Genomic DNA, 19,177 nt, shown 5'->3' with positions numbered 1-19,177 from the left:
GAAAGTAGATACAGTCATGTAGATGGATTACCACTGAGTAAGGTATGAGAGGTAAGCAAGTAGTGAAGGAGTCTTCTGAGGATATCCCCATCTCAAACAAGTATGCTATTTTGGATAATGTCGGGACTGATGGCCTCTTAGGGGACTATATCACTGTCCACCAGATATTTGGTACCAAGACTGGCTCTAATGTAATGAGAGGTATGTCAGGTTCCAAGTAATCATTTGTGGTAGGGGTGTCTCTTGTCAGGGGCACAGACACATGTTTCTGCGCTGACAGCAAGACATCAGAATGGTGTGTTGCCTCCCTGGTCAGGGATATCTCAGAGAGGGTGCAGAATGTTCTGAAAGGGAGAATAACCAGCAAGAGGTCATTGTACACATTGAAATGAATGACATAGGAAAAGAAAGGGATGAGGTCCTGAGGAGCGAATACAGGAAATTAGGCAGGAGGTTAAAAAGTAGGTCCTTGAAGGTAGCAATAGCTGGATTACTTCGGATGCTATTCTCTATCCATAGCAAGCCATTACACCAGTTTGATGATTCCTTATCTTACCTATTAAGCTTTTGTGGGTGACCTATCAAACAAAAATCCAGATACGCTACATATATCAGTTTCATTTTAGCTATCCTACTAGTTGCATCCTCAAAAAAACTTGAATGAATTTGTCAAACATAATTTCTCTTTCTCAACAAAACCATGTTGCTTTCGTTTGATCATACCATGGTTTTCTTTGTGCATTGTTAAGATTTCATTTATTACATGGTACGCTTTCCTTTATTGGTCAGTACGTTGAGTACAGGAGTTTGGAGGTCATGTTGCAGCTGTACAGGACATTGGTTCGGCTACTTTTGGAATATTGCATTCATTTCTGGTTTCCCTACTGTGAGGAAGATGTTGTGAAACTTGAAATGGTTCAAAAAAGATTTACAAGGATGTTGTCAAGGTTGGAAGGTTTGAGCTGTAGGGAGAGCTGAATAGGTTGAGGGCTACTTTCTCTGGAGCATTAGAGGCTGAGGGGTGACTTTATAGAAGTTTATAAAATCATGAAGGACTTGGGAAGGAAATCCAAAACTAGAGGGCATAGGTTTCAGGTGAGAGGTGAAAGATATAAAAGGGACCCGGGACAAAATTTTCACGCAGAGGGTAGTATATGTATGCAGTGAGCTGCCAGAAGAAGTAGTGGAGGTTTGTATGACTACAGCATTTAAAAGGCTCTGGATGGGTATATGGATAGTAGTGTTTAGAGGATATGGGCCAAACACTGGCAAATGAGATCAGGTTAATGTAGGATATCTGGTCAGCATGGACAAGTAGGACCCAAAGGTTTCCATGCTGTGTATCCCTATGACTCTTAGGCTCTAAATTAGTTTGTTACTTTCCAACTGTTTTGAATCTGTTCTCTTATGAAATGTGCAATGCATACACAGCAATGGATATGTGCCAAAACAGACAATTTGAGATATCAGTCAGCAGGCAAGTATTTGATTCATACAGCTGGGCTGTGTTACAATGATTTTTTTTTTAGATTACTTACAGTGTGGAAACAGGCCCTTCGGCCCAACAAGTCCACATCCACCCGCCGAAGCGCAACCCACCCAGACCCATTCCCCTACATTTACCCCTTCACCTAACACTACGGGCAATTTAGCATGGCCAATTCGCCTAACCTGCATATTTTTGGACTGTGGGAGGAAACCGGAACACCCGGAGGAAACCCACACAGACACGGGGAGAATGTGCAAATTTCACACAGAGAGTCGCCTGAGGTGGGAATTGAACACGGGTCTCTGGCACTGTGAGGGAGCAGTGCTAACCACTGTGCCACAGTGCCACCCAATTTGATGGCTGAATCTGTAGATGTGAACCAGGCAAGCTATGTTAATTGTAATTTGCAACTTGTCTATATGCCCTGTTGAAGTGTTTCTTGTCTGAGAACCGTATGGTAGTGTGAAAATGGTTGGGGTTGTGTTTGTTATGAGTGAGGCATAACAATGGGACATGGCAATCTCTAACACTTTGAGGCTAGCAGTCTTGGGGGTAATTTACGTGAAAGGTGGTACCGTGGATTTTTTTTTATATCTTAAAAAGGAATTGTTTGCTTTGCAATCTGTTCTCTTGATTAGCACATGGGTTTGAATCTCATTGCCATCTTTTACAGGAAAATTGGCTTAATCATGGGCATGCACTTGAGTTCAAAAATTGGCCATCCCTCCTCCCGCCCAATCACCAAAAGAGAGCTTTTGTGTTACACTATTTGACCATAAATTTTGTCTGGATTTTACCCACTGGATTTTTCCTCACTTTTTTTGAGACATTACTTTACTTCCCACTTTCTTCCCTGCAAGCTTTAGCTGCTAAATGTTGGAAATATATTTTAAACCTCAATAAAGTTAATACATGTGGTGCAATCCTGTACTTATCATCGATAAATTGCCTGTTGTATCAGCAAATTTAAACTTGTGACAATTACAGTGTTACAGTTAATTAGCAGGTCTGAGTTGCAGCGGCAATATGTACTTTTACGTATATGTCATACTCTGAACCTAAGGATAGCAATGATAAAGGCTCCAATTTATTTCCATATATTGGAAAGATGTACAGAGAATACAGAGTATTTTTGGCTGTGATATGAATGCACCTTCTTGAGTTTCTGGCTTGGGGACAGGGATATCGCCCACCACACCACACGACATTCTAACATCTGCGAGAGGAAAGATTTTGTGAAACTTGAAAGGGTACAGTACAGACTTACAAGGATGTTGCCAGCAGTTTGATCTATTGGGAGAGGCTAAATAGGCTGGGGCTATTTTCCCTGGAATGTCAGAGGCTGAGAGGTGACCTTATAGAAGTTTATCAAATCTTGAGGGGCATGGATAGAATGAATAGACAAGGTCTTTTCCTCAGGGTAGGAGAGTCCAAAACTAGAGAGTATAGTTTTAAGGTGAGAAGGGAAAGATTTGAAGGGGACCAAAGGGGTAATGTTTTCGTGCAGAGGATGGTGTATGTATGGAATGAGCTGCCAGAGGAAGTGGTAGAGTCTGGTACAATTACAACATTTAAAAGGCATTTGGATGGATATATGAATAGGAAAGGTTTGGAGAGATATCAGCCAAATGCTAACAAATGGGACTGGAGTAATTTAGGGTATCTGGTCAGATGGAGTTGGAGCGAAGGTTCTGTTTCCATGTTGTACATCTCTATGACTCTACTTCCATCAACGGATGCCAATGGTAGTTGATACGAATGGGAGAGATTCCTGGTTAGCCATGTGATGGGAAGAAATTGAAGCCTTTACCATTATTATCAATGGTTATTCAATTTTGTACAATTTATTTTGCCTAATTATATGACAAATAATTACTAACTGTGGAGAATTGAGTTCATCGTCACCAATATATTCATATTCACCAAATTCCTGCAGAGACACATCATTCAGATTTTGTGATGAAAATTTTAAACATTCATCCTTCGTCATCATATTGAGGAAACCAAGCTTTCGCCTCCTGAAACTGGGAGCGTCGTCAGTCCAGTTTGAGAAGACCTTCTTTAATTCCTCCAGATAGACCTGACCAATGCTTCTAACTTCCACGTATCCCTTTCCTTGAGAATGAAGGGCTATTTGCTTCCTCAGAAAGTTAGTTAGATTCACCATTTCCTCAACAAAGTCATGATCGAGCTGTTTCTGAGTGTTGGTGAACACTGACCACTCAGCACCAGACATGTTGTCGATTTCCTGGAGAAGGTCATACTCTTTGGCCAGTTGAAAAATGGGATTCTTCATGCTCGCCCCATGAATGTATTGGGCTCCTTCAGGTACCACTGATTTGCCTGAATGCAAAGGGAAAGAAAAAGAGTACACAAGGACTTTTTTTTACTTTAAAGATCATTATCAATAATTAGTAAACTTTGTTCCATGCTAGGAAATTTGATATGACCAGCGATTCAGTTCTTTTCTGGACTTATTGCTGTGATATTTTATTTTTATTCTTACTCCATGAATGTATCAGGCCTATTTATCAATTACTGATTTGCTTTACTATATATTGAGAGGAAGTTTTAATTCTAATGTAATTGCTGCAGCAAATTGTTCCTTAGAAGTAAACCACAAAAGGAAATATCAAATGTCAGTTAGCATTTCATAGAATACCTACAGTGTGGAAACAGGCCATTTGGCCCAACAAGTTCACACCGACCCTCTGAAGAGTATCCCACCCAGACCCATTCCCCTACCCTTTTACTTTACATCTACCCCTAACCTATCCATCCCTGAATACTATGACCATTTAGCATGGCCAATTCACCTAACCTGCACATCTTTGGATTGTGGGAGGAAACCAGAGCACTTAGACAGACACAGTGAGAATGTGCAAACTCCACACATACAATTGCCCAAGGCTGGAATCGAACCCAGGTCCTTGAGAGGCAACAGTGTTAACCACTGAGCCACCGTGCCACCCATTCCTCAAAGGACAATATTAAAATAGACTAATTGGAAAGATCATTAAATGATACTCAATTGTGTTTATTTCATATTAGAACAAAGTTTAACATTTGCTAGGAAAAATGGTATAATGTTTGAAAAATGGAAAATGCAGATGCGTGGTGGTTTTGAAGTGATGCAAATCTTTTTTTCCACTTTATGGACCTCAACAATAGGCTCTTGCTTTCTCCTGGACTAGGTTGCATACCTTGCAGTGAATTGCATAGATGAGATATTTTAGAGTGGGTAACCAGTGCTTGCGAGGACAATTTAGCAGTTCTATCTCTTTCTACCATTGCAAACTGAAGTAACCTGCAGTCAGAGCATCTCAGGACCTGAGGCAGTTCTGGCTGCGCAGGATTTGAACTCAAGCAATTCAACCCTTATAAAGGAGAGGTCAACAGCAGAAGGCGGCAGTGCACAGATGGAGTTAAGCAATTCCATAATCAACATGTCAGATCAAACTTCTGAGGTCCTTCTTCATTCAGTAGCAATAGGGACTCACAAAGGAGTCCTCACCCATTTACCCGACACCCAGCCCACACACACCTAAAACTGCCACATGTCATATTAACAATATGGGGCTTCCATACTGCTGGACAACACTGGTTAATGTAGGAGATGGTCTATAAGGGGAGGCAGTAGTGTAATGGTAATGTCAAGGGACTAGCAGTCCCAGTAGGTGCTAGCTTGTCCAGCAATGCACATATCCCATGATTTGTTTTGTTAAAATGTGCCTGTACGGGCTCAAGGAAAGGCCACCTCTTGGAGTTGACAGTTCCCCACCCCATCCCACTGCTTTCAAAACCAACTGGTGGGCAAACCTAAAATTAGTTCACCAGAAAGTGAAATTCAGTATAGAAATACGAGTTGGTCAAGGAATGTGAGCATCATTAGTGCTTTAGAGCAGCAGAGCTGTAGGATGAAGGTTTGAACCGTCTAATAAACCTTGGTTCAGTCAGGAATTTCGGAAAGGATACTAGGATCAGCAGTAGGGTCAAGATTAGAATAGTGCTGGAAAAGCACAGCAGATCAGGCAGCATCCGAGGAGCAGGAAAACCAACGTTTCAGGCAAAAGCCCTTTATCAGGAGCAGCAGCAGTCATACGGAAAACATGAATAATTAAGATAGTGTAACTACATTCTAACATACACTAGTGTTAACCAAGGGAAGCAGTATTGAATACACAGCCCGCAGTGAGAACAAAACTTAACAGTCCAGCCAGATCCAGTCGTGAATGGTGATGAACAATTTATTAGCTAATCAAAGGGAGAGGATCCATGAAACTCCCCATCCTCAATCATAGTGGGACCAGCACAAGGCTGACACATTTGCAACTATCTTTGGCCCAAAAGAGCTGAGAGGATAATCTATTTTGGTCTACCCCTGAGCATCCATCATTGCATAAACCAGTTTTCAGCTAATCTGATTCATTCTCGATAATCTCAAGAAACGCAGCCCTGGCAACACATCAGCTGAAGGCCTGGGCTTCTGGACTCACCGTTGCTCATTCCTGATGAAGAGTTTATGCTCGAAGCATCGATTCTCCTGCTCCTCGGATTCTGCCTGACCGGCTGAGCTTTTCCAGCACCACACTTTTTGACTCTGATCTCCAGTATCTGCAGTCCTCACTTTCTCATAGGCCTACTTAAATTGTTCTAGCCCAACAACGACACTTGCAATTACCCCAGTGGAATGGAAAAATGCCAGGTATATTCTGTTCACAAAATGCAGGGCAAATTTAATTTGGTTATTTATTACCCCAACAGTTTACTCTCAATGATCAACAGAGCGTTGAAAGATGTGATTACTCATGTTATCAAGTCGTCCTTACTCAGTGTTAACCTATTAACTAATACTCATTTTGAGTTTCAACAGGGCTTTAGTCCTCATTACAACCTTGGTTCAATCTGAATTTGAGAGGTGAAGTGACAGCAACTGCTTTTGCCATCAAGCACTTAACTGGTATCAAAGAGCCCTGAAAGTCTTTGAGTTGAGATAAGATTGGACCCAGTTTGTGGAAAAAATGCAAAACGTTTTCCAGGCAAAAGCGCAGACAGATGGCACTAGTTTAGTTTGGGATTATGGTTGGCATCGTCTGGTTGGACTAAAAGATCTGTTTCCATGCTGTATGACTCTATGAATATCTGACTCCTGCAAAGCTAGAGCTAATGGAAATCAACGGGAAGAAATTTCCACTGGTTGAAGTAATTGCTAGCATAAAGGAAAACAGTTGTAGTCAATGGAAGCCAATCATCAAAGCCTCTGGACATCACTACAAGTGTTCCTCGGGGCACTGAAGTAGGCCCAACTATCTTCATCTATTTGATCAATGGCTATAAGATCAGAAATGGGGCTGGTCTCCGATGATTACGCTGTTTTAAGCTTTTTTTTTGCAAATAATCAAATATTATTACAGTTGGCAGTTATTTTGATGAAAGATGAAAACCCTAAATTAATACTGAACTAAGAGTCTGTTTTGATTCAAATCGTTAATTTGCATAATTTGAATTTGCCCAGAGTTGCTTAAGCAGGCTGAGTACGGAAGAAATGTGTTCACGTCATTGCCATGTCCATGAGTGGGCCAAACAGTCATCTTTAATATTATTAATGATGTCTAGATCCTGGGAAAATACACACATGTATCATCAGCATGGGAGGGGGGGGAGGTGAGGGGGTAGAAATGGTGCCACTTCACGCTTCTCCTCCTCCTACCTCTCATTCCCAGCCTGATCAACTCTTCCCATTCCTTTTGAAGACCAAATGGAATTTGTAACAAGATGGGAATGATTAAAGCTTCTTTTCTTTCAGTCACTCCTCTGAGATGTCCAATAAAGAATCACAGAGCTTACTCTTTCTGTTCTTAGAGAATTTCCAGAATAAATGTTGAAAGAGAGACAGTGAACTCTTAACAATATGCCTTAGGATTTGCCTGACGGATTTCATGGTGCTCTTCAAATGCCGAGTAGTGAATGAACAATAAAACAGTGATATATGTTTCAATTCCCTACAAAATCCTCCAAAATGACAGGGCTGAATCTTTTTTTTTAAGTGTAAATGTAGCATTGTGTTTAAAAGCAGAAATCCCTTCCTCTAAGTGATGGTTAGGTTGGCTTGTGCAGTTGCAGTTCCTCAGCTCATTCCACATGCACGCATGGGTGGAATGGCATATATTATGGGTAGAAAATTCTAAAGCAGTGGGATCTGCAAGGTTCCATCCTCCAGGTACCTTACTTCAAAGGTACCTGGACATCACTTCACACCCTGCAAACCAAAAGCATCATTGGATCTCTGTTGATCACCCCCACCCACTCCGAGAGAAATCTGATACCAGCATCTTCTTATACATTCTCCTGCATGCCGTTGGAAGAGAATGGATGCATAGTTTCCATGACAATAAGTGGCCATCCCAACTGGGAAACATAGCTTGGACTGAGGTCACAGCAGAGGTCAGGACCTGTGGGAGGATTCACTGATTCCAGTGCCACAATAGGATAAATAATCACTTGACCTCTGCCACTGTCTGCTCAATACAACCTCATACTAAAAAGGGACAGGAAGCATCATGACACTTCTGAGGATTGATACATAGAAGACTAGGAGCCAGGCATCTCCACCAGCGTCTCAAGAATACTGAGCATGTCACATTGAACTGCAGCTATCAATGCTGCACTACACACACCGTGTGGCATTAGCTCTCACACATCTGCCCAGGTTCACAGGTAAAAGGAACTACAGCACTTAGCTCAGGTACCATTCAGGGCACTGACCCTTCACTGAAACTAGGAAAATGTACATCTGTGGTATTTTCCACCAGAGGATTGCATGGGACATGGTTTCAGTCAGAGGTATTTCAGTCTCACACAGGTCATATAATACTTTATTGCATTTTTTCCCCTTACTCAAACTCGTCGAAACAATATCACCATTCATTCAGAACCTTTAACTCTTCAGATGTACTGTGACACATTGGCTTTATCAGTTCTATGAATGTCAGTTTCTATGATAAGCTTGAGAGACTGATATCTCAAACTGGAAGCATCCACGTACACATTAATGTTTCTTAATGCTCCTCTATCTGCAGGTGAAGGTCTTGTATAATAAGTGCCAATGCACCCAGACGGGGTGGCGGATGAAGGGGTTTGAATAACATAATGCTCCTTGATCCATTTGAGGAGTAGGCACAGAACTGGCAAGACAAACAAAGGGACAGTTTCTGTGCTAAAGGGGAGATTGAACATTGTTACAGTCGCCCCATATTTCGTAATTTGTGAACTTGAGTTTAATCGAATGTGCACACTTAGATTGCTTACTTTTTAAAGAAGTTAATGAAAAGGCAAAGAAATCCTTGTTCTGAGGAATTTCTTGACAGTCACATGTCTTGTGGTAACTGCTTGTTTACTGGTGAACGCCTGCCGCTCAAATATGACTATCAGGTTGTAGCTACAGTATTGGAGATTGTTGCCTTAGTGGTTGGTGGTCAGCCTGGGGATCGAAACAAGCTTCCCAACCTAGCTCCCCTATTTCCGAAAACACTCTTTTTGAGGGTTCAACGTGTCATTTGGAGCCCTGGATTAATCTGAACATTGACTGTAGCCCCGAAGATCATTCTGAAGAAACCTCAGTACTGTGTTTTCTGAGCAAGCTGTGTTGGCAAAGATCCCAGATATATCTGCTTGTATTTGGTGGATCAGAATATCAGACTGACAGCCAACTGAACATTCCATACATTATCCTTTCATTCCCTCCAAGGAGTAAGGCCTATTGGACAAAAGTGTTTTTTTTTCCCAATTGCAGAAAAAAAATCAATTTTTCCCTTTACTCAGTGTATGAGTGGATATTTAATTGCATTTAATTTTAGATTATTTAGTTGGATAAACATTTATAATTTCATAAAATGGAATAAATGTGTAAATTAATTTTGCATTATGATGAGTAAGTTTTGTTTATTATAAATCAATACTTTATGATTCTGAAATAGATCTGGTTCATGGATCTTTCATTTTAAACCCAATATAGGGAAAGTATATGAATGGGAAAAAGTGAGGACTGCAGATCAGAGCTGAAAATGTGTTGCTGGAGAAGCGCAGCAGGTCAGGCAGCATCCAAGGAGCAGGAGAATCGACGCTTCGGGCATGATTCCTGAAGATGGGCTTATGCCCGAAACGTCGATTCTCCTGCTCCTTGGATGCTGCCTGACCTGCTGCGCTTTTCCAGCAAAACATTTTCAGCAAAGTATATGAATGGCCATGTCAGGAACCAGGTAAACAATTAAATTTATATTGTGACCCATGGAGTACTAGGACTAGAAAAAGCCATCTCTCATCTTGGTCAGAGCAAGATATTCACCATATCATAAAGTCTCCATTCTGCTATAGTAGCAGCAGCATATGGGGCACCAACATCTTAACAGGATCTTGGTAAGGGTTATGGCTCATGACACTAAGAAATCTTTCTGTTTTCTATGCAGTCTCAAAACCTCACTCCCACTCCAGTAATTACAAAAGAGGAGACCACTCTCCCAAGCCCATCTCTAACACCACCCTTCTGGAGGAGGGGGAGTCAGCACTCTCAGAGGATGTACCATCCAGCAAAGACATTGACTCATCCATCTAGAGAAGGCTTGGGGTCACATCCTTGTGAGTGCAGTCATGAGCCTACAGTTAGTGCAGTGAGTTACAACTGAGGTCTTTGACAATTAGGTGACTGGCATCTCCTCTGTCATTCTTCAATCTTCCCTGCACCTAAGGCCTGATGATTTCCTTCAAGCTTTCCTGAACACCCCACCCATCCTTTGCCTTACACTGACCCTTAATCAATTCACTCACTCCTTCACCCTCACCAACATAGCTGATGTCTCCATTACGTTCCCCACTCTCATTATGCAGCTCACATCCTTCTGTGTCTCCTTGCCTCTATCATTGGGAGTCTTTCCTCTGCCTCCCAGTTATCTACCATCATTCCCCAAGATCCCTCTGACATTGCAAACTAGAACACCCTAAAGATTAACTTCCCACCTTTATTGGTAACTTTTCTGTTGAGCCCCTTTTGTGTTGAGTGCCCCATGACTGTCCAGATCAGCTTTGCTGGGAACAGTCGGTGTGGCTACCTTGCTTGTGCTGGCTGGGTGCGCCACACAGTCTCCATGCCACACACTGTAACAGTTTAAGTAGAGAAATGCCATGGTTATGAAGCACCCAGGTTTACCAGAGCTTCCAGGAAGAAGGCTACTCTATCAAGAACACTCCTCATGCGGGATCAGGTTTGCGAACACGCAGAAGATTCACATTCACAGTTCAGTCAAGATTCTGCCCGTGTTGTTGAAGAATTTAGATAGTCACAAAAAACACCTATTCAGATGTGTTATGACTCAGCTCCGCCACAGGTAGAATTTGAACCCAGGCTCTTTGGGTCTGTCTAGGCTATCTTCTTCATATATTTTGAGGGGTGATAAAGATACTACCACTGCACTATTGAACCATCCTTGCTGAAGCATTTAATCTTGCAAATATCAATATTACCAAGAAAGGCAAATTCCAAATGATCACCACAATTCATGATATAGGAGAAAAAAAAGCTCTATGGCTGTCAAGGTAATGTTGATTGACAAAGGTGTTGCCACGGAGAAAATAAGGAGGAACTATGAGTTCTCTAAGTAAACAACTTGTTTATTTCCAATTAGCTGGTTTCTTTTAGAAGCGGGCATTGGGTCAAGCTCCATCCATCAACATGCCATACAGTCTCCTCACTGATTATTAGCAGCTAATTTAAGTGGTAATCAGCTTCTTAACTGTCCTCTCAGCAGCCTTACCTAGTATAATCCATTCATCAAGACATATTACCACAGGGTAAACTAAGGTTGAGAGCCAATCCTGGCCACCTCAGAGTTTTTTTAGTACCTAAAGCACCCAGAGAAAGTTATCCTCTCCAGCAAGACCTGGGAAACATTTGGGCTTGAGTAGATAAGTGGCATGCAGCAACTGTTTTGTACAAGTGCTAGATAGTGAACATTTCCAACAACAAGAATAGCAAATAAATGCATGATAAAAAGTAAGAAATTGAACTATTTGTTGATAGGGTGAGATGATTTAAATCAAAAAATTCAACATACAATACAGTTCTACATGCACTGATTACATTTACAGGAATCTCAGTGTTTGAACTCATATTAAGCCATTCTGTTACAAACAGTGGTGTACTTCCATTTGCTTGCATGGAGCATAGGCTGAGTGGGCCAAATGGCCTGTTCCTGTGTTACAAATGCTGTACCATATTGCATAGGAGAAACTCTAACCACCTGCCAATGACACCTAATGGCATTAATATCAGCATCATCATCCGGGAAGGCATTCTAATCAGAAATTGATACAGCCCAGCCACGTGAATGTAATTGTAATAACAGCAGTTGCAGGCAGAGTATTCTGCAGTAAAATGGGTTTCCTCTCCCCAAAACATACAATGACAAGTCAGGAAAGTGACCAAATATTCTTCATTTGTCTGGATGGATAAAGCTAAGACAACACTCAGGAAGCTCAACATTATTCAGGACAATACACTGCACTTGATCAGTAGGCTATCCACCATCTTAATTATATGGCTATAGTGCACAAGCTAGAATTAGAATCCCCACAGTGCTGATAGAGGCCATTTGACCATCAAGACTGGACCGAAGACCATCCCACTGTATCCCTGTAACCCTGCATTTACCATGACCAGTCCCCCAGGCATCATATCCTTTGACACGACAGGCAATTTAGCACAGCAAATCAACTTAACCTGCACATCTTTGGAGGAAACTGAACCATCTGGAGGACACCCACTCAAAAAGGGGAGCACATGCACAAAAAGATACCCAAAGCTGGAACTGAAGTCGGGTCCCTGGTGCTGAGAGGCAGCAATGCTAATCACTGAGCCACTGTGCCACTCCCCAATCCCCCACCCAACCACACTGCCCCTCCTACCAACTTCAATATTTCTTTGACAGTGCCTTCAAAACTCACGTCTTCTACCTAAAAGGACATTAGGATCATGAGAAGACAATCCACCTCCAAGTCACACACCATTCTGGCTCAGCAGTTCTTCAGAATCTCAGCAGTTCTTCAGCAAAGCCAGAATCTCGAAATGCCTACCTAGCAGCAATGTGGGAGTACCTCCAGCACATGGATTGCAGTAAGTCAAGAGGGTTCTCAATCGTATCTTCTCAAGAGTTACTAATAGATGAGTAGCCTTGCTAGTGATGTCCACACCCTCAGGATAAACTTTTTTTTAGAATTCTAGTGGCTTTGCAAACTTATCTTCCCTCTTGACTTTCCAATCTTGGAAATTATTCCCTGTGTCAGGAATTGTATGCATTGAGCACGGACAGGAATTATTTCCACTTCTACTTTAGCTCCCAATCTTTTCCACAGTCACGGTGTTAAATTCCAAGGTGGTTGTGTGGAGTCGGTCCCAAGTGATCAACAGAGTGGGACCACAGTAGCTCTAATTAGGCTAACTTGCTCATCACACTTTACAGTCACTTCTTCACTCCCTTTTTGATTTTCTGAAAAACCTCCTCCTCTGCTTTTGGTCGCACTTCAGTCCCACGCTCCTGATCTTCGGGCACCCGGTACGGAAGAGGGAGGGCAGGTCCGAAGACTTCCTCGTGGGTCTGCTCCTGGGCCTGGCCAAACTGGCCATCAACAGGTCCAGGCAGCGGGCCGTAGAGGGGGTCGTTAGGGCCGACTGCCTGCCCCTCTTCCGCGGTTACGTTAGAGCCCGGGTGTCCTTGAAGAAGGAACACGCGGTGTCCACCAACACCCTGGAGTCGTTCAGGGAGAGGTGGGCGCCGCAGGGAGTGGAGTGCATTATTTCCCCCTCCAACTCTATTTTGATTTAGTCCCTACCCTCCCCTTCACTGTTTTGACCACACAGCATTGCCCTTGGGTTTGAAGGGCAGTGCTTGTCACTGGCCACTCGGGTGTTTTCCTATTTTTCTGGTGGTGGCAATTGAATAAAGATTCGTGCACTTTGTATCTTTCACTGTGTTTCACACCTGCACACACACAGACCATTGGTGCTAAAAAAAAATTTTAAAAAAATACAGTTACTTCTTTTTTTTCTTTCTTAAATCAGAAAGATGCTTTGAGCTGCATAAGCACATATTTTATTCATTTAGTATTTTATTCTTTTGATGGACTGAATAGAACTTGCTGATTGTTACGTTATATATGAATTATTTACCAAGCTGTTTTTATGTAGGACTGAGCCTCTTTATGCAGTATGTCCTCCCACCACCAGAATTCCAAGTTAAATTAAAACTGCACTGAAATATATTTGGGATCATTTCTCCATGGATAAAATTCCCATGGGTCCTGTACAAAGAGGAGCTGGAAGATGGGAGTGTGGCTGGGGCCAAACCCCAAGATCAGGGCATGAAGGCTCATGGATAGTCATTATGCCTTGATGCCAACCCTCAAGTGGGCAATGAATGCCCTTATTAACACCTCATCCTGCCACTCCTCCTCTCATTCAATCACAACAGATGAGGCTTTCACCACTTAGAGAGTCCAAAAATTAAATCTTGGTGTGTATTAATTGTTTGATCGAGGAACCTGACATCAGATGGGCACACTGAGAGCCACTTTCCCCTCGTCAAGCCCATTCTTGGTCTGGATCACTCACTGGTCCTGAGCCTATGGTCAGTGCATTGCTACCCACCACTACCAACCCTTAGTGGCATTGCTTGAATGAGAAGCTGTTACTCTCTGATTGACTGGCTCCTCTCAGGGCAGGTGAGAGTTTCATCCTCAGGATACCTCAGGGAAGACCCACTACTGAACACTTCAGTGCCTGACTGGCATTTAACATTGTGGGAATTCCCCAAGGGAGGCAATGTCAACTCTCACCATAGAATCATAGAATCTATGTATGTGAAAGCAGGCTATTTGGCCCATCGATTCCACTCCAACCCTCCAAAGAGCATCCCAAACAGACCCATTCCCCCTATAACCCTGCATTCCCCATGGCTAATCCACCCAACCTGCACATCTTTGGACTGTGGGAGAAAACCAGAGCACCCGGAGGAAACCCAAGCAGACGGGGGGAGAATGTACAAACTCCACACAGACAGTTGCCCGAGGATGGAATCAAACCTGGGTCTGAGGGGCTCTGAGACAGCAATGCTATCCATTGAGTCACCAGCTCCTTAACCAGCAGACAAGATCCCCATTGGGATGAAATTCTGCCCTATATGATTGGTCACAAAATTTATGAAATACTAATGGAGGGGGCATAGGGAGGTTGCGGAATTAACACTGCCTTTCAACATGAGGGAACTGGGATCTGTAAACCTTTCTGCTTTGTAACTCTATGTGGAGAAATTCAGATTAAATCACATACACCAATAATTTTCTTTGCAAATTATTATTCATTGCACAATTTGTTTTCCATGCATCCATAGCTTTTGCCTCACATTGTTCTTACCAAACAGAGAGCCTCTGATCCGTCCTCCAGGCTGGCTTGATGCCTCAATTATCTGCACATCAGTCAATCCTTGTTTCAGCAGCTTTCTGGCTGCGCCCACTCCAGATATTCCAGCTCCAACAATGACAATCTTTTGGGTCTTATTCTTGGATTTATTAAGATCCATACTTTGGAACAAGGACAGCACATGGTTATAATTTTGCGTTACGATATGGCTTTATGAGAAACTACCAGCCTGTGTATGTTATTAAAATCAGGAAACATGCCAGTCAGACATAGCATTTATCTTGTCAATTTTGAAAGGATGAAGAGCTCTGATATTTTTAATTAAGAGTTATAACAAGAGAGATGTAAGTGGGATTTTAAAACAACCGTATTTCTGAGCTGCAGGTTGGGTACAGAAAGCCCGATAGGAATGAAAATTTTGATGGGACTTGGTATCATTACCCAGCAGTAACATAGGAATTCAATCATAGCTATTGGTCATCAATAAACTAATGGAAGGTGTCATCGACAGTGCTACCATGCAACAAATGTTCAGTAATAACCAGCTCACTGACACTCAGTGTGGGTTCCCCCAGGGGCATACAGCTCTTGGCCTCATTACAAGATTGATCCAAACACGAATAAAAGAGCAAAACTCCAGAGGAGAGGTGAGAGTGACTGCCTTTGATATCGAGTTTTAATTTGAATGGCAGAGGCATCAAAGAGTCCCAGCAAAATAGGGCTCAGTTGGAATCGGGGGAAATCTCTCCTCTGTGAGAGTCACAGCGAGAACACAGGAAGCCCTTCGTGGATTTTTTGGGGTCAATCATCTTGCCTGCAGCATTTCTCTGCAGGAGTTCCTCAGGGTATTGTCCCAGACCAACCACTTACAGCTGCTTCATCAACGACCTTCCCTCCATAAATCCAGAAGTGGGGATGTCCGCTAACGATTGCACGATGTTTAGCTCCACTCATGACTGATGAAATACTGAAGCAATCCATGATAAAGTGCAACAAAGTCCTGGACATCATTCAGCTTTGAATCGACAAATGGCAATGAATATTCACAGCATACAAGTGCCAGGCCATGACCATCTTAAACAAGAGAATATCCAATCTTCTCCCCTCGCCTGAGACTTACTGGTGTTACCATCACTGAGTCCTCCAATATTAGCCTCCTGCACTTTAGGATTGACCAGAAACTAAACTGGACTGGCCACATAAACTCTGTGTCTGCAATAGCAGGTCAGCAGCTGGGAATTCTTTACTGAGTAAGTCACCTCCTCTCAGAGACTGTTCACTGTCTGCAAGGCACCAGCTCTGAGATGGAATACCTTCCATTTGCCTGGATAAGTGCAACTCCTATGATACACAAGAAGCTCAATATCATCCAGTACAAAACAGTTTGCACCCTATCCACCACCTTCAATATTCATTCCCTAAACCAGAGACACTCAGTGGCAACAGTATGTACCATCTGCAAGATGCACTGCACACAACTCATCACAACTCCTTTAACAACACCTTTTAGATTCGTGAGCTCTACCATGTGGAAGGACATGAGCAGCAGATGAACGGAAAAACCATTCATCCTCAAGTTCCTCAACAAGCTGCAAAATATCCTCATACCCCCTTTCCTTCACTATTGTTGGGTCAAAATCTTGGAACACCCTTCAGTTGAGTCACTGACACTTTTTCAAGGGGCAGTTAGGGGTGGGTAATAAACATCAGCCTGTAGACAGCAACATCCATGCACTGTCAAAGAATATTTTTTCAACACTGTAGCTTTTTCAAGGATTTTCAGAAACTGACTCAAAGTAATATTTCAAAAACTTTCTGTAGTTTAATGAATTGCTCTCTGGAGAGAACATCAATAATGCATGTATTGTCAAAGGACAAGATCCCTGGCAGCATCGTCTGGATTTATATGTTATTCTGCACATGTCCGTGCTCCTGAACGTTTCCATTATCACCTACACAATATCTAGACTGGTGTATCAAGACATAAGTAGAAAATGATAAACTTGAATGTGTGACTGAACAACATGTATTAACTGCCCAGCAACAAACAGAAATGAATCCAGACAAGCTATCAGGAGGAAATATTAATCCAGATTTCTTTGGAGGTGAGGGATTGAAATGAAAAATTAACATCAAGAAGCGCAGCAGGTCTGGCAGTGAATGTGGAGCGAGAAATATAGAGTTAAAAGTTTCGAGTCCAGTTTGACTCTTCTTCCAAGTCAGATCTCCACTCCACAGTATTTTGCTTATGCGTTTTGAGTGGTAGAATCAGAGAGTCACACAGCATGGAAACAACCCTTCAATCCAACTAGTCCAAGCCAACCGTGTTCCCAAACTAAACTAGTCCCACTTGTCTGCATTTGACGCCTATCCCTCCAAACATTTCGTATTCATGTACTTCTCCAAATGTATTTAAATGTTCTTACTGTACCTGCATTCATCACTTCCTCTGGAAGTTCATTCCACATACAACCACTCTCTGTGTCAAAAAGTTGCCCGCATGTCCTTTTGAAAACTTTCTTCTCTCTACTTGAAAATAGTTTGAACTCCCCCACCCTATCAAAGAGACATTTGCCATGCATCTTCTCTGTGCTTCTCATGATTTTAAAAACCTCTATAAGGTCACCCCTCAATCTCCTCTGCTCCAGAGATAAGAATCCCAGCTTATTTTCATAAATCAAATCCTCCATTCCCGGCAACATCCTGGTAAATCTTTTCTGATCCCCCTCCAGTTGAATAATTCCTTTCTTATAGCAGGAATTCCTATAACTGCACACTGTATTCCAGAAGAGGCCTCACTGACCTTCGGTACAACCTCAACATGACAAGGCTTTCAAAATCATGAGGAATCTAGACCAAGTAGCTGCAGGAAATCTGTTCCCATTAGTAGAAAAGTTGAAAATCACAGGAAATAAATTTAGGCCAATTGGCAAAAAGAAGCATAGGCAATCTGTGGAAAAGCTGTTTTATCCAGCAAGTGATGACAATCATGACCTCAGGGTATAGTGAAGTTAATTCAACTGTTGCTTTCAAAGGGAAATTGGACAAACACCTGAAGAGAAAAATAAACTGTCCGGGCTACAAGGACAGACTGCAACTAGCTGAGGTTGTTCTTGCAGTGCACTAGGACAGCCTGAATGCCGTCATTCTGTGTTGTACCCATCTTATGATTCTGCCAAAAGGGTTGAATGAGCACCTGAGTTAATACTCTCACAATTACTCTTAAAGACTGAATCAGGTGGAAATTCTGCATGGGGTTGGCAATAGTGGAGGGGTAAGGGTGGTGCGGTGTTGACAGGACAGCAGGAAGAGTTAACTTGGTTGTCCCAATCGGACATTGTAGCTTCATCAGGAACCCAGCGTACACCAATTAAACAGGGCTTCTACCAAAGATATGTCTCCTGAATTGGTAAATCCTATGAAGCAAAATGGGTCTCCCACAGACAATCGCTCTTTGCTTGTGCTTATGACAGATATGGCACACATGACTGATATTCTGAAATAAACAAGAATGGAAATAAAACAACATTTAAGGCCACCAATCCATAACAAAGACATACTCACGGCATTGCTATAGTATGCTCGCCCACGATCAGTGCAGTTAGCATTGTGGCACTGCAAAAACTGATGATAGATATACTCTGCATGGCTTAGTATTAATGACTGCTGCTGTTGGCAATACTTAAGATGACTTTTCAGTTTGACCTGATATTTCTGTAATGTAAGGGTATGCAAGACTAGTTTCTATAGGATTGATCTTCAGGACTTTGTCTGAACACAGTGTTATTCAATAACCTTTATGTAAACATAGAGGGCATATACTGGATTTTACAATATTTACAAGCTTTAGTAATAGGTTGATTCACATAAATCAGTGGCACAGGCTTAAAAATACATTTTTTGACTTCAAAATACCTCCAATTCTGCCCACATTCCCTTGTGTTGCTGGGACTATGTGAGATGGGAAGTGACTGAAGGCCTCTTGTCCAGGATTAATTTTAAGTTTTATATTAAAAGTGGTTTATCTGGTTAATATTACAAGTGTATTTGCTGCTAGGTTTGCAAAATAGAGTGCAGCCTTCCTATCTGGTTCTACATGAATTTGTTTACTCTGGTCATTCCAACACATAGTGTTACAGCAGAGAAGGGAAAGAAGATTTGATTAAGGGTGTTTAAAATCATGAAGGGTTCAGTTAAAGTTTACATTTTTTCTGTTGGCTGAA

The 19,177-nt window shown here is 42.2% G+C and overlaps 1 protein-coding gene across 1 annotated transcript in view; it reads right to left on the bottom strand.

The window, feature by feature from the left end:
* Positions 1-18,703, bottom strand: part of LOC140476493 (uncharacterized) — a 68,986-nt gene extending 50,283 nt beyond the window's left edge. Inside the window, exons 1-3 of the mRNA XM_072569201.1 lie at positions 18,519-18,703; positions 14,949-15,115; positions 3,370-3,832 (exon numbers count right to left, since the gene is read on the bottom strand). Of these exons, the coding sequence (XP_072425302.1) occupies positions 3,370-3,832; positions 14,949-15,115; positions 18,519-18,601 (713 nt within the window). The 5' untranslated portion in view covers positions 18,602-18,703. The remainder of the gene's footprint in view (positions 1-3,369; positions 3,833-14,948; positions 15,116-18,518) is intronic.
* Positions 18,704-19,177: the final 474 nt, after the last annotated feature.

The sequence above is a fragment of the Chiloscyllium punctatum genome, chromosome 4, assembly GCF_047496795.1.
Source record: "Chiloscyllium punctatum isolate Juve2018m chromosome 4, sChiPun1.3, whole genome shotgun sequence".
Classification (NCBI taxonomy): Eukaryota; Metazoa; Chordata; class Chondrichthyes; order Orectolobiformes; family Hemiscylliidae; genus Chiloscyllium; species Chiloscyllium punctatum.
The sequence above is the reverse complement of the archived record's forward strand: the minus strand, read 5'-3'. Positions and strand labels throughout refer to the sequence as shown.